Source organism: Natrix helvetica, assembly GCF_964273705.1.
Source record: "Natrix helvetica genome assembly, chromosome: 1".
Lineage (NCBI taxonomy): Eukaryota > Metazoa > Chordata > Lepidosauria > Squamata > Natricidae > Natrix > Natrix helvetica.
The window spans coordinates 350,512,478-350,527,162 of NC_138548.1; the positions used below are offsets into that span (position 1 = coordinate 350,512,478).

Sequence of the window (14,685 nt, forward strand, 5' to 3'; positions counted from 1 at the left end):
AAGACGTTTCGCTTCCCATCCAAAAGCTTCTTCAGCTTCCCCACCATCCAGTCAGAGCTGAAGAAGCTTCTTAGATGAGAAGCAAAACACCTTCAAAGAAAAACCAGAACGTTAAGTTGCCTCTTCAAAAAAGCACCTTTGGGAGAACCGTGACCTGGATGACTGAGAATCTCCATAGACGTTTAAGATGGCTGGACTTCAACTCACCCACAATTCCCCAGCCAGCAGGTATGGGGAATGCTGGCATACTGGCTGGAGAATTCTGGGAGTTGAAGTCCACCCACCTTAAAGTGCCAAGGCTGAAAAAAAAAATCCCGTTGTAGAATATAATCACAGAATCTTGAAAGCTCCTTGCCATTTCTTATATGAAAACACAACCATGGTGAGGTTATTCTGAGTCCCCTTCTCACATCTCCCTTTTCCCCAGGACTGAGTTGCCTTTTTTTCCCCTTGAGGGCTCCGCCTACTTTCATCAAGGTGTTCTCCACCTGTCGTGTCCCCCGTCCCCACCCCCCGGGTGTGTGTGTCAACAAAACTAAAGAAAGTGAAACTGAGGTCAGGCTTGGAAACACGCAGGGTAGACATTCTGCAGAAAACCAATACCTTCCCCAAGATACTGTCATTCATTTCCTGCCCAACCAAACAATTAATAATATACCTGGAGCTCTGCTGAATCAGACAGGTAAACATTCCCATGGACTTTGCCAACAAGGAAGCAAATACAATTTACTTCTTCTTTTTTTCCATTGGCATGAAAGCACTTTCCACTAGGGTTGAGGTTACAACGGGTTTTGCATGATGAGATGTATTAGAAATGTAGAAGATTGGGGGGGAGGGGAGAGACGATAGGATTCTGGTGGTTTTATGAGGTAAAATGGGCCTTAAGGCATGACCAGAAGGGGTAAAATGGGCCCTAAGGTTCGAATCAAGCTGCCCAATGTCATTTTGTACAGTGAGATGGGTGGTGTAGAAATTTAATAAACAAACATTTGTCTGAAACGGTATAGGGTTTCCTGCCTAGGCAGGGGGTTGGACTAGAAGACCTCCAAGGTCCCTTCCAACTCTGCTATTGTATGGTATTGTATAAACAAAAACAACCCCTGACTCTAAAAAGGCAAAAAAAGGCTGGGTGGTTGTGGAATAATTCATTCTATCTACACTAGGTAGGTTCCAAAGCCCATAGAATACAGGTAGTCCTTGATTAACAACAGTTCATTTAGTGACCGTTCAAAGTTGCAAAGGCACTGGAAAGTTAGGGCCATTTTTTTTTACATTTGCAGCCATTGCAAGCATCCCCCATGCTCATGTGATCAAAATTCAGACGCTTGGCAATGACTGACTCATATTTATGACGTTTGCAGTGTCCCGGTGGTCGTGCAATCACCTTTTATGAACTTCTGACAAACAAAGTCCCCGGGGAAGCCAGATTCTCTGAAACAACTTAACAACTGCAGCGATTCACTTAACAACTGTGACAAGTCGTAAAATGGGGAAAAGCTCACTTAAGAACTGTCTCGCTTAGCGACTTAAATTTGGGGCTCTGTGGCAGTTTGTAAGTCGAGGACTACCTATATAGGATGAAAGCCTAAACGGGATGCGTGAGCCTGTTTTTAAAATCCCTATCTTAGTAAACCTAACAGCAAACCCATTATTGTGTCTATACACAGTAGGTACTTCCAAAAATTTCAGTGGAACTAGGACATTTTGCTGCCTGGAAAATACAGATCACAGATAGTGTCTTACTTCACTTGATTTGTAGAAGCCAAGCAGATTTAATACAATACAATACAATAGTAGAGTTGGAAGGGACCTTGGAGGTCTTCTAGTCCAACCCCCTGCCTAGGCAGGAAACCATATACCGTTCCAGACAAATGGTTATCCAACATCTTTTTAAAGACTTCCAGTGTTGGGGCATTCACAACTTCTGGAGTCAAGCTGTTCCACTGATTCATTGTTCTAACTGTCAGGAAGTTTCTCCTCAGTTCTAAGTTGCTTCTCTCCTTGATTAGTTTCCACCCATTGCTTCTTGTTCTGTCCTCAGGTGCCTTGGCCCTATAATCTATCTATCACCCAGTTCAAGCAAGCAGCATTCAAGCCGCGTTACGTATTTTCTTTGGTTCTTCCCTCCGATCCTCTGTTAATTTTTCCCAGTTAAATTTTAGACTGTTATTCCTTTAAGGTTTTCTGTGTTCTTGTTTTCTGGAGATGTCCCAGCAGAGGTGATATTCACTTACCTTCCCTGCCGGTTCGCAAATGTGAGCGCATACGCTCAGCCTTCCTTGTATGCACTTTGGCTTTAAAAAGTAGCTAAATGGGATGCCGGAGAATCGGGGTGGGGGGGGGGAGGCAGGGCCACCTGCCATTTCCGCTACGGCGGAACGCCATCTCTGTGTCCCAGGTATGTTGATGGAGCTACGTACAAATCAAGGCAGAATCCAGCATTTCATATTGGAATCAGAGGTGGTATTCAGCCAGTTCCGACAGGTTCTGGAGAACCGCTAGTGGGAATTTTGAGGAGCACGGAGGAAATGGGGATTTTGCAGTATCTTTCCCCTGCCACGCCCACAAAGCCACGCCAACAGAACTGTCAGCATAAATTTTTGAATCCCAACACTGATTGGAATTGGCGTCTCTGAAATTCTATCCCCAACTGCCGTATTTTTCGGAGTATAAGACGCACCTGTTTCCCTCAAAAAAGAGGGTGAAAATCTGGGTGCATCTTATACACTGAATACAGGATTTTTGGCCTACCGAAACCCTGTCCCCTTCACAAAAATGGATGCGCAGAGGGTTTGGGAGGCCTGCAAAGTGCTCCTGGGGGCTGGGGAAGGCAAAAACGAGCAAAACCGGGCCGTTTTTTTAAAAACCCAGCTCCCAGGAGCACTCTACAAGCCTCCCAAAGCTCTGCATGCCCTTTTTTTCTGCAAAAAATGGCTCATTTTTGTGCCGCCCCCCCAGCCCCCAGGAGCACTCTAAGAGCCTCCCAAAGCTCTGCATGACCCCCCCCCTTTTTTTTTTCAAAAAAATGAGGCATGCAGTGGGTTTGAGAGGCCTGCAGAGTGCAAAAACTTTTTCTTTAATTTACCTCTTCAAAATCATGGCGCATCTTATACTCTGGTGCATCTTATAGTCCGAAAAATATGGTAAAAGCAGGAAAATAATGCCTCAGAAATTCCTGAAGAAGGGAAGACCCCGGAAGTATGCTGGAACCACGATACAATGCATGCTTTCTTTTAAATGTAGTATCTTACCCAGCACCACGATCCAACTGTCTTTCCAGCGGTTGAAGCAGTGAGCCGCTGTTAGAACCCAGGTGTTGGAAATCAAGGCACCTCGGCAAGTAGTATCCCTATGATGCTAGAGCAAAAATTAAATACAATATAATCAGGTTAGCACCCCAGAATTATGTTCTAGGTCAGGGGTGTCTAACTCAATTTGAGGACCGCATCAGGGTTATGTTTGACCTCGAGGGGCCCAGGGGGAGTGGCCAGGGTGGGTGCAGCTAGCTTGACGTCACTCATTGAGGCTCTGTTTTCAGTCGCGACAGCCCACCCGGACTCCATTTTCTCTGGCAGAGGGCTGCAAGAGGCTGTTGAGGCTGAAAATGGAGATCGGCCGGGCCACACGCAGCCTCCCCGAGCTCCGCTTTTGCTGGCAGAGGGTTGCACGAGACTGCGGCGGCCAAAAACAGAGCGCTGGCAGGCTGCACGCAGCCCTCCCGAGCTCCATTTTTGCTGGCAGAGGCACCACAGGCCCGTCCTTTGCTGTTTCCAAAGCAGGCCCGTGGACCAGATCTAAGCACCTTGTGGGCCGCATCCAGCCCGTGGGCCTTGAGTTTGGCGCCCCTGTTCTAGGTCATCTTTCCTTGACTGAGGGACTGTTCAGATCCCCCTCCTTTAACCATTCGACAGAACCAAATACTAGGGATTAAGCAAGTTAATTGCAGGTGGGGGCCACATTCCTGTAAGCCCCTAGAGAAATCTGGGAAGAGGAAAGAGATCACAATAACTGGGCAGTGATCTCTTTCCTCTTCCCAGTGGTGGAGGAGAACAGTCTATACCCGGGGTGGGTTCCTGCCAGTTCTAACCTCTTCTATAGAAGAGGTTCCACAAATCTACAGTGCTGTTTAGAACCGGTTCCAGCTCCCTCCCCCCGCCCATCCATACCACGCTTGCCCCGCCTGCCGCTCACTGATTGGCTGGCTCACCAATCGCCCCACCCGCCTCTATCTAAACCTTAAAGTCTTAAAGCTGTCAAGTTTGAACACCCCTGGGGTTTTTTTCCTAAAGGGTTAGGGGTGCGAGGGTCTTGTAACTTGACAGCTTTAAGATTTGCACACTTCAATGCCAGAGTTCCTGAGCCAACATGACTGGAGGAGGAATTCTGGGAGTTGAACTCCACAAGTCTTAAAGCTGTCAAGTTTGAACACCCCTGGGGTTTTTTTTCTAAAGGGTTAGGGGTGCAAAGGTCTTGTAACTTGACAGCTTTAAGATTTGCACACTTCAATGCCAGAGGTCCTGAGCCAACATGACTGGAGGAGGAATTCTGGGAGTTGAAGTCCACAAGTCTTAAAGCTGTCAAGTTTAAACACCCCTGTTTTTTTTTTCTAAAGGGTTAGGGTGCAAGGGTCTTGTAACTTGACAGCTTTAAGACTTGAACACTTCAATGCCAGAGTTTCTGAGCCAACATTTTGGTTGCTAAGCAAGAACATTGTTAAGTGAGTTTCACCACATTTTACAAGTTGGCCACGCTCACCCAGTCACATGACTGCCAAACCACTCCCACTTGGTCACATGGCTGGCAAGCCACTCCCACTCAGTCACATGGCTGGCAAGCCACTCCCACCCAGTCACATGGCTGGCAAGCCACTCCCACAAAGCAGGCCACACCTACAGAAGAGGTTCTAAAAATTTTTGAAACCCACCACTTGTCTGTACTCACTGTGTTTTGGAGACGCACATGCCAAGGGTTCTTCTGATCCCACCTTGCATTCTCCGAGTAGTTTGACAAACCACAAATGGCCTCCAAATCTCTAGGATCTAAGATGATTAGAAAGTTAATGAATCTAGGAGAAAACCAATCATCAATCTTGCTGTTTACCATCCTTGCTTGTGTGTTCTTTCCACATAGATGTCTATCAAGATTTTCAGGCATGGTTGTCCCAAAGATGCTTTTTCAAAAGACGATTGGGCTTGTTCTTTTTCTTGGAGACATTTTGCTTCTCATCTAAGAAGCTTCTTCAGTTCTGACTAATAATGGAGGGTGGAAGGATTTATACTGACTGGAAGGAATAGCAATCCTTCCCTCCTCCACCATTCAGTCGGAACGGAAGAAGCTTCTTGGATGAAAGGAGACACCTCTTCAAGGAAAAACATGCAAGACCAGTTGGTTTTTGAAAAAGCACCTTTGGGATTTTCTACATAGAAAATTTCAAGATCCATCACTCTTTGAGCAAAACCAACACAATATGACTTCTGTCCAAAGGCCCCCATTGCCTTTGTTTAGTGACAAAACTTCTCATGTTATCAGAAACGAGGCTCTGAGATTAGTTTTGCATGTGGGAAAATCAATCAATTTGATGTCAATATTTTGTGTGGGTGTGGGTGTATTTGTGTGTATGCATGCCTTTGAGTCAGTGTCAATTCCTGCAACTACCTGGACTAGTCTTTGCAGATTCGTTACCCAGGTTTTTCGGAAGCGATTTGCCATTGACAGTTTCACAGGGCCGAGAGAAAGTGACTGGCCCAAGCTCACCCAGCTGGCTTCATGCCCAAGGTGAAACTAAAACTCAGAGTCTCCTAGTTTCTAGCCTGGTGCCTTAACCAGTGCACCAAACTGCCTCTCTTATTTCACATATACACGATGCATTTCCAGCACTGCAAAAAAGCCAGTTTCATTTCTATTTTGTCCTGGATCTTATTACCTGCTTTGCATAAATAAAATGATTCAAAATAGGGAAAGAAAAAGGAAACAACTGAACAAACAGAAACATAAAATGAGGGAGAAGTTATACAGGAAGAACTGTTCACATATAGGCTGGAATTATCTACACGTAACAATAGCACCTAAACTTCTATACCACTTTACAGCCCTCTGTAAGTGGTTTACAGGGTCAGTCTATTGCCCTCAACAATCTGGGTCCTCATTTTACCAACCTCAGAAGAATGGAAGGCTGAGTCAACCTTCAGCTTGTCAGAATCGAACTGCTGGCAAAGGGCAGAGTCAGTCTGAAATACTGCATTCTAACCACTGCACCAATGCGGGCGGCTCTTTAGTCCTCATAACTATACATTTAGCGACCGTTTGACGTTATAACGAAACTGAATTTTAATGTTACTATTGATTACCTTAATATTTTAATGTTTGATCTTGTTGTTTTTAGTTTGCTTACAGCAATGTAAACCGCCTGGGTGAGATGGGCAGCATGTATAAGGCTGAACATTGGGTAGATGCACCAACCCTTTGCCCCTTTTCTCCCTTGCCCCCCCCCCGCCCCCCGTCCGTCCTGGTAAATAAGATAGATCCTACACACCCAATAGATCTTCAAAAGCGTTCTTCAATTCCTGTGGATTTTCCATCACAAAGACATGCCTTTCCCCTGGCTTTTTCGATGCAATCTCATTCATGGCACTCAACTCAACGTCAAGGTTTCCAATGCCAAAAACATAGATATCTGAATGGAAAAAACAACAGGACAGGCACTGATTATGTCACCTAGTTGGATAATGAAATGTCTGCAAGAAAAAAACCAAGGGCCCTTCTTCAAAAGGACATATACTAACAACATAGGACATTCTGGAAGAGAAGATAGGACAGTCCCCAAATCTTATATCAAGGGATTCGTTCAGATTGATCAAGCCAGTTAAGTAGCAAGGATGAATGGGCTGGATGCACTGAAAGCCATAAGAAATAAGAAAAATAAGAGCATGGCTCTTTAGAATTCATTTGGAGGAAAACTAAGCACATGGAAGATTTCCAGCAAACCTGAGGTGAATCCAGCAGGGGGTTTTATACTATACTAGCCGATAAACCGGCGTTGCCCAGGTATTTATTTATAGGGGGGAAATGTCCGAACCAAACGTAATTTCTAATGTTGGATTTTCCCCCTTACCAGAGGGAGCTACCTTGTGGAGTACTGTGAAGCCATTACCATGGCAATTTCACTGCGCTGTACAGTAGAAGCCATTTTAAGGCACAACAGGCTGTATCTTAACAGAACACACACCCTGAGGGGTGTCTTACCCCCACAGTATTTTTTTACAGAGAGTAAGTAATTTGTGTACCAAGTTTGGTGGAAATTGCTTGAGGCGTTCTAGAGTTATGCTGGAACATACATACAAACAGCCATATGTGTGTGTGTATGTGTGTGTGTTATTTGTACTGATAAATAAATAAAGGGAGACTAGTACAGATCTATTTCAAGCTATTTAGCTCTCATCAGTTAGCCATACCCTTACTGGGATTTGAACCTGGGCTGTATTACATATTAGGCAGATGTGTTAGCCACTAAGCCACAGGCTCTCCTCCTTATCAGCTGAGCCAGGGAAATAGGTATGTATTTGTGTTACAACCTCTGGTATGCCCAAATATGGGAGGGAGCTCACTACTTCCCCTTTCTTTATTTCGGCATACCAGGGGTTGTAACACAAATACATATATATATGTAGAGAGAGGGGGGGAGAGATTGATTGATTCTAAGATCTCCAAGAACATTTGTAGTGAATTAAAATTTTGTTACTTTACTCTGTGGGTTGCCCAGGAAAATACTTAACTGAAATTACTTTTCCTAGAGAGATGCAGGAGTGATTGTATTTTCTATTTCCAATTATTGCTGCATGAATGACTTGCCTGGCTTTTGAACAATTGTTCCTGCTATTTTCCAACAGCAGCAACACATCTCTTGGATTTTAGACAAGAGTTGGCAAGCAAATTTATAGGTAGGTAGGTAGGTAGGTAGGTAGGTAGGTAGGTAGGTAGGTAGGTAGGTAGGTAGGTAGATAGATAGATAGATAGATAGATAGATAGATAGATGATAGATAGATAGATAGATAGATAGATAGATAGATAGATAGATAGATAGATAGATAGATGTTTAATAATAGCTGGAACAGTAAAGTGGATAGATGAATGAATGAATAAATAAATATGAAGATATTTAAATTAATAGTTGGACTGAATGAATGAATACTAAGATATTTAAATTAATAGTTGGACTGAATGAATGAATACTAAGATATTTAAATTAATAGTTGGACTGAATGAATGAATACTAAGATATTTAAATTAATAGCTGGACAAATAAATAAATAAATATTAAGATATTTAATTTAATAGATGGAACAATAAAGTGGATAATGGGCCACAACATACAGTGATAGTTGATTGGTTAGAGAATCAGTTGATCCTCCCTCTTCTTTGTGGCAGCCCCAGAAATACTGGAACACTGCTATCGTGTCACCCCTGGTCCTTTTTTTCCTTCTTTTCTTTTCGAGGCAATCTAGGTTATGATTGATTGCTGGGTGTACAGGGGGAAGGTTCCCTCCCCCCCCCTCCGGCCTTTTTCTTCTGGATGCCCTGCATGCTCTGCGATGCTCCTATTTGCCTGACTATATTGACTAATATACATATAGATGGTAAATGTATGTATGTATTTATTTATATAAATAAGTACAAGTTTGTGACAGCGTCTGTGACTTCATTTGGACCCCTGCTGCGCAATTCCCTGACAATAAACAAATCAAACCTTACATCTCTTGGAGAGCATGTGCCACGGGTTACTTACTCCCTGAGCTACAGCCTTTCTCCTGACGGTGGAAAGTGAAAGTGAAAATGAAAGTAAAGGTTTTCCCCTTAATGTAGAAAGTGGTGCTTTACAGCGAAGGCTGATCTCAGCTGCTCAGGGTAATGGCTTGGATTTTGTGAGAGAGTGAGAAAATAAGTGTGGTCAAGGTGAAGAATGGATGTTTGAAAGTAAACAATAATAAGGACATAATAAATAATACTAGAACATAATATACTGGAATACTAGAATTAGTAGAAACTTGTTCTATAAACATTTGTTTCCTGTAACACATATACGGTATATTATGCCTTTGTATTTGTAACACACCCATGATACATTATACCTTTAGATTTGTATTTCCTGTAACTAACTTCCTGTAAACCTATGCTGTATTAGGCCCCTGTAAAGTATCTGGTAATTGTCAAACCTATGTTCCTGCCATTTGATCTGAAGATTTGATCAAATCTCCTTCCTGCCAATCTTCTTTCTGCAATCTAGGTATCTCAGGTTGGAGTCGCCCCACAGCTCTAGAACCTACACCAGGGGTGTCCAAACTTGGGAACTTTAAGACTTGTGGACTTCAACTCCCAGAATTCCCCAGCCAGCCATGCTGGCTGGGGAATTCTGGGAGTTGAAGTCCACAAGTCTTAAAGTTCCCAAGTTTGGACACCCCTGACCTACACCTTTGATCTATGTAAGTTCCCTTCCCTGCAAAACCAGGGAACCAATTCAGAGGTGGGTTCCTACCAGTTCGGCCGAACTGGTAGTAATTTGGCAGCTTGGGTTGCTGGAAACGGCAGCGACCCAGGCCTGCTATGTAGTGGTGGGTACCGGATCCTGGTGCAACCGGTACGGTGAAACGGCGCCGGGCGTCCATCACATGAATGCGCGCACGGGGCGCATGCGTACTTACTGCCCGTGACACCTCCGTGACGCTCCAGCTGCTCAGTGGAGCGTCGGGCAGGCGCCGTACGCTCCGCGCAGAAGCCCCAAACAGCTCAAATACCGGTAAGGAGCGTGAGCGGGCGGGTGGCCCCTCCGGAGCATACCGGAACGGTACATGGTGCTCCCGGCAGGCACCGGTACGTCCGTACCGGGGCGTACCAGTCGTAACCAACCACTGCTGCCATGCCCCCGAACCAGTTCTCCTATAGGGCCGCCATCGTGCTTTTGTAATTGCACAAATGTAATTTCACCCCCCTTTTTTTAAACGTTTTGTGCATACGCAGAACTATGGTTGTGCAAAAGCACACTTGTGCACCGAACCAGCAGTAATGCAGGGAGCAATCCACCCCTGGGCCAATTGGCCAATTGTGAGAACAAAGGAAGAGATGACACTGATAACGCTAACGAGGCTGCTCCTATCCTTTGGCAATAAATAGACAAACCTAATATGGAGACCGGAATTGGGGATTTAACTGATGTTTTATAACGTTTCTAACAGTATAAAAGGAAGGCCACTCCCTCTCTTAGGTATGGCTCTTCCCTGCATATCCTTGTATGAGTTTGGAAGTGCCAACTCTTTGATCAAAGATTAAATGCTGATTCTTTCTCAAGCCTCCGTTTAAATTCTTATTTTGGCTCTCTTTGTGGGCTTAAAAGTAGCCTTACAGATTTATCTAGAAGCAGCAATCTGAGAGAAGCAATGAAGTCAGATAGGAGAGGTAACCTGGGGGAAAAAAGCATTTCAAGAGGGCGGGAAAGGATTTATTGAGGATCCCCTCATAACCATCAGAGAAAATGAACTCTGGCAGCTTTATAAAGGCTACAAGAACAATTATTTTACTTCGTGTTGTGAACTCCAGGCCACAGCAATTAAGCCCGTGATGGCAAACCTATGGCACACGTGTCAGAGGTGGCATGCAGCGCCCTCTCTGTGGGCATGTAAGCCATCGCCCCAGCTCAGTTCTGCCATGCATACGTGCAAACCTTCTGCCCGCCAGCTGGTCTTTTGAGTCTCTCGCACATGCGTGGGAGGCAGAGCGTGGGGCGCACGCAGGGGATCGGCAAGGCACATGCGTGGGGGCCATGTGGAGGGGCAGGATGCATGCAGGGAGGGTTGCTCGTGCATGCGCGGGGGTGGGGCATATGCATGGGGCCTGCGCAGGCATTGAATTTTGGAGGTTTGGGTCCATGCTTTGGGCACTCGGTCCAGGAAAGGTTAGCCATCACTGAACTAAGCTATACAGGAATTCCTCTACTTATGACCCAAACTATAACTGACCCCAAAAGGGGGCTTATGACCCAGTTTCAAAGTTCTGACAGTCACAACCACTCCACAGTCATGTGATGAAATTTTGGGCAGTAGGCAATATGGTCACATATAGAGCCCTTAGCAAAGTCCTGCAGTCACGTGATCACATTGTATGACAATTTTGACAGGTGCTTACTTCTAGTTTTCAGCAAAACTGCACTCATAGTCAGCCACTGCCTCACTTAAGGACCACAGCTTTTGCCTAATGACCAAGGCATTGTGATGTCTCCCTTGGATGACTCCTCTGACTCTTTCTCGGAGGCCGGCTTGAGGGAGGATGAGCTCATTCCTGGCACATCAGGAACTGGGTTAATTAATGACTCTGAACTGCCAAAAGTGGTTTATAGGGGGCTTCGGTTAGGGACAGTTTGCAGGTCAGTTTGCAGAGGAGGAGGAAGAGCTGACGTCCATGTTGGATCCAAGAGCACTCAGGGGCAGAGAAAAGACAAGAGCAAAGGAGATCTGCCAGATTACTCGGGAGAAGGCCCTGCCTGCCTTGATGGACTGCGCCAGAAAGTTATTTATCATGCCAGGCAGAGGGAGGCATTTCTGGGAACAACGTGTTTGTTTTGTGACTGTGTGTTTGTTTGTGATTCCTGCTTGACTTTGTGCCTTGGAGACGCTGTACTTCTCTTGCCAAGTGAACTCTCGTGGATGTACTTTCTGTTTTGCCTGGTGGCTTTAAGTTTGCTTGGTGGACTTACTTGTTGAAGCAACTTTTTAATGGACTATTGGCCATTGCCTTGTGGACTAACCTTGGCCTGCTTGTGGGTGGCTTTATTTGGGGAAGTTCTGAGGCTGGGTGACGGGAACTACTGGGGAAACATTAATAAAATCTGTAAAACACACTTACATGTGTGTGTATGGGAATGAGTGAGTGAGTGGAGCAGCACCGTCATGTGACCAACACATTTTAGGAACATCTTGGCATACATCCATAATGGACAGGCTCCATTACAGTCATACGCATGGGTGGGATTGAAAATTTTTAGCAACCTCTTCCTGATTGCTAGGGGAGTGGGGGAGTGGCCATGGGGGGGCGTGGCCTATTCGGCCTCCTGCACCATGGCAGGAGGGCATTTTCGTGCACCATAAGCTCCGGACGTTTTCCTCTGGGAGGGCAAAAACAGCCTCCCACAGGCTCCGGAGGCCAGAAATGGGCCTGTTTCCAGACTTCTGGAATTTCCAGGAGGCCCATTTTTCGCCCTCACAGAGCCTTTGCATGGGCCCTGCACTTACCTAGCATGATGAGTGGGCTGTGTGGAGATTCCTGGGAGGGGAGGGGCAGGGTGGGCGGGGCCAGCCGGTCCTTCCAATAACTGGTTCGGTGAACCAGATGTAAAATTAGCATCCGGTTCAGCCGAACCTGTCCGAACTGGCTGAATCCCAACCCTGGTCATACGTCAAGGATTACGACTAGTGGATTTTCAATTGAGCAGTAGTTATAATGAGTTCAGTCTGCTGTAGAAAAACAAGATTCTTGAGGGACAGGTTGCTGTCGCAAAGTAACCCAATTCATTCTTGACTCACCGAGATAATCTTTTCGGTTTTCCCTCACATTCAGCAGACCTTCTATCTGCTTTACTGCCATTTTGGGAGAACCTCCAAGATTGGATTTTCCTGAAGACAAAAAGGAAAAAATAGAGGACAAAATCAGAGAGCAAACCCACTCCCTCCTAAAAACTGATGAGGTTACCTACCAACTTTCTCAGAGTATAAGACGCACCGTTTTCCCTACAAAAAGAGGCTGAAAATCTGGGTGCGTCTTATACACTGAATACAGCATTTTTTTTGCCTCCTGAAACCCCGCCCCTTCAACAAAATGGCCATGCATAGCTTGTAGGACGCTTTCAGAGAGCTCCTGGGGGCTGGGGAGGGCAGAAATGAGCAAAAAATGGCCCATTTTTTGCTCAATTTCTCCCCCCCCCACCAGCCCCCAGGAGCACTCTATAAGCTTCCTAATGCCCTTTTTCTGACAAAATAACCAGGCCTGTTTTTGTGAAAAACGGGCCATTTTTTACCTGTTTTTGGCTCTCCCTCTCAGGAACACTCTACAAGCCTCTTAAGGGCTATTCATGCCCTTTTTTGAAAAAAAAATGGGCCCCTTTTCGCAAAAAAAGTGCCGTTTTTGGGAGGTCTGCCTCTTCAAAACCTTGGTGCGTCTTATACTCCGGTGCGTCTTATACTCCGAAAAATACGGTAGTTTGGGTAATGAAACGTCTACAAGAAAACCACCAAGCTCAGAGAGCACCAAGGACCCCTCATTTCAAGCCTGAGCTACAAATATCCTCCTATATTGGTACAATATACTAGACAGCGAACGGTACCGCCGCCCCCCCTCACTCCCCACCCAAAAAATCCATTTTCAATTTCCCCCCTTTTCCTTACCATCCGTCAGCAGAATGATAGCATGGCGGGCTTTGCCCCATTGATCTTTTGAAAATTGTTCTTCGTTAATCATCATCTCATAAACGGCATGAAGCGCCGCATAAATGTTGGTGCCGGTTGCATTGCCGTGATCTGCCAAAAAAAGAGGGCTCGGTTAGTCTTGAGAGATTCTTCTTTTGAAACCTCGGTTCCTCTAAGGCCGTGATGGCGAACGTAGGGCACGCGTGGCACAGATGGCACGTAGAGCCCTCTCTGTGGGCATGCAGAGCCCTCTCTGTGGGCACACGAGCCGTCCCCCCAGTTCAGCTCCCCTGCGCACGTGAATGCACCTCCCACCAGCAGGCTGATTTTTGGGTCTCCCCCATGCATGTGCGGGGGGGCGGAGTGCATGCGGGAAATGTGCCGGTACTTTCAGGGGCTGAGGGGTGTGTGATCTAGTTGTCCCCCCTGGCAGCCCGTTTTTGCTCCTAGACAGCTGCAGGGAGGCATACTACCGTGTTTCCCTGAAAATAAGACAGGGTCTTATTTTCTTTTGAGCCCTGAAATAAGCACTTGGCCTTATTTTCAGGGATGTCTTATTATTTTTGAGGTGCAGGAGGAGGTGAGTGTGGCTACCTCGTGGCTGCTGCTCTGTTGGAATATTTTTGGGGAGGACTTATTTTCAGGGGAGGACTTATTTTAGCACATGCACGCAAAAGTCCGATTGGGCTTATTATCCGGGAAGGTCTTATTTTCAGGGAAACAGGGTAGCTCCAAAATGGGGCACCGGGGGGGAGGGGGTCGCATGCAGTGGTGGGTTTCAGGCGGTACGTCCCGGTACAGGTCTACCGGAGCCAGTCCGGAGCACTGGATACCGTTCCAGTATGGTGCTCCGGAGGGCCAACCCGCCCGTCCGAGCTCCTTACTGGTCTTTTAATTCTTTTGCACTTCCGAACATGCGCACGGCGTGTACAGCACCTGCGCGATGCAACGCTGAGCAGCTGGCGCATCGCGGAGGCACTAAGACGCATGAGTGCACTGCGCACGTCCATGTGGATGCCGCTGGGCCTGTTCCAACCGTACCGGTTGGAATGGGATCCGGAACCCACCACTGGTCGCATACGTGCATGGGGGCGCAGGGAGCATGGGGGGTGGGAGGTTTATCGCATGCACATTGCATTAAGTGTGCGGGCACACGCACATCCTTTTGGCCCATGATGACAGAAAGGTTCACCATCACTGCTCTAAGGCTTGAGAGCCTTATACAGGCGGTCCTTGACTT

At 46.2% G+C, this 14,685-nt stretch overlaps 1 protein-coding gene across 2 annotated transcripts in view; it reads right to left on the reverse strand.

Annotated features, from left to right (window-relative positions):
* LOC309382601 (complement C2-like) overlaps positions 1-14,685 on the reverse strand; it is a 63,908-nt gene that overhangs the window by 22,807 nt on the left and 26,416 nt on the right. The window contains exons 8-12 of one of the 2 annotated variants that reach the window (XM_081934293.1): positions 13,425-13,556; positions 12,567-12,656; positions 6,533-6,673; positions 4,942-5,039; positions 3,252-3,357 (exon numbers count right to left, since the gene is read on the reverse strand). In XM_081934293.1, coding sequence (XP_081790419.1) covers positions 3,252-3,357; positions 4,942-5,039; positions 6,533-6,673; positions 12,567-12,656; positions 13,425-13,556 — 567 coding nt within the window. The remainder of the gene's footprint in view (positions 1-3,251; positions 3,358-4,941; positions 5,040-6,532; positions 6,674-12,566; positions 12,657-13,424; positions 13,557-14,685) is intronic. The other variant, XM_081934294.1, reaches the window with a different exon arrangement.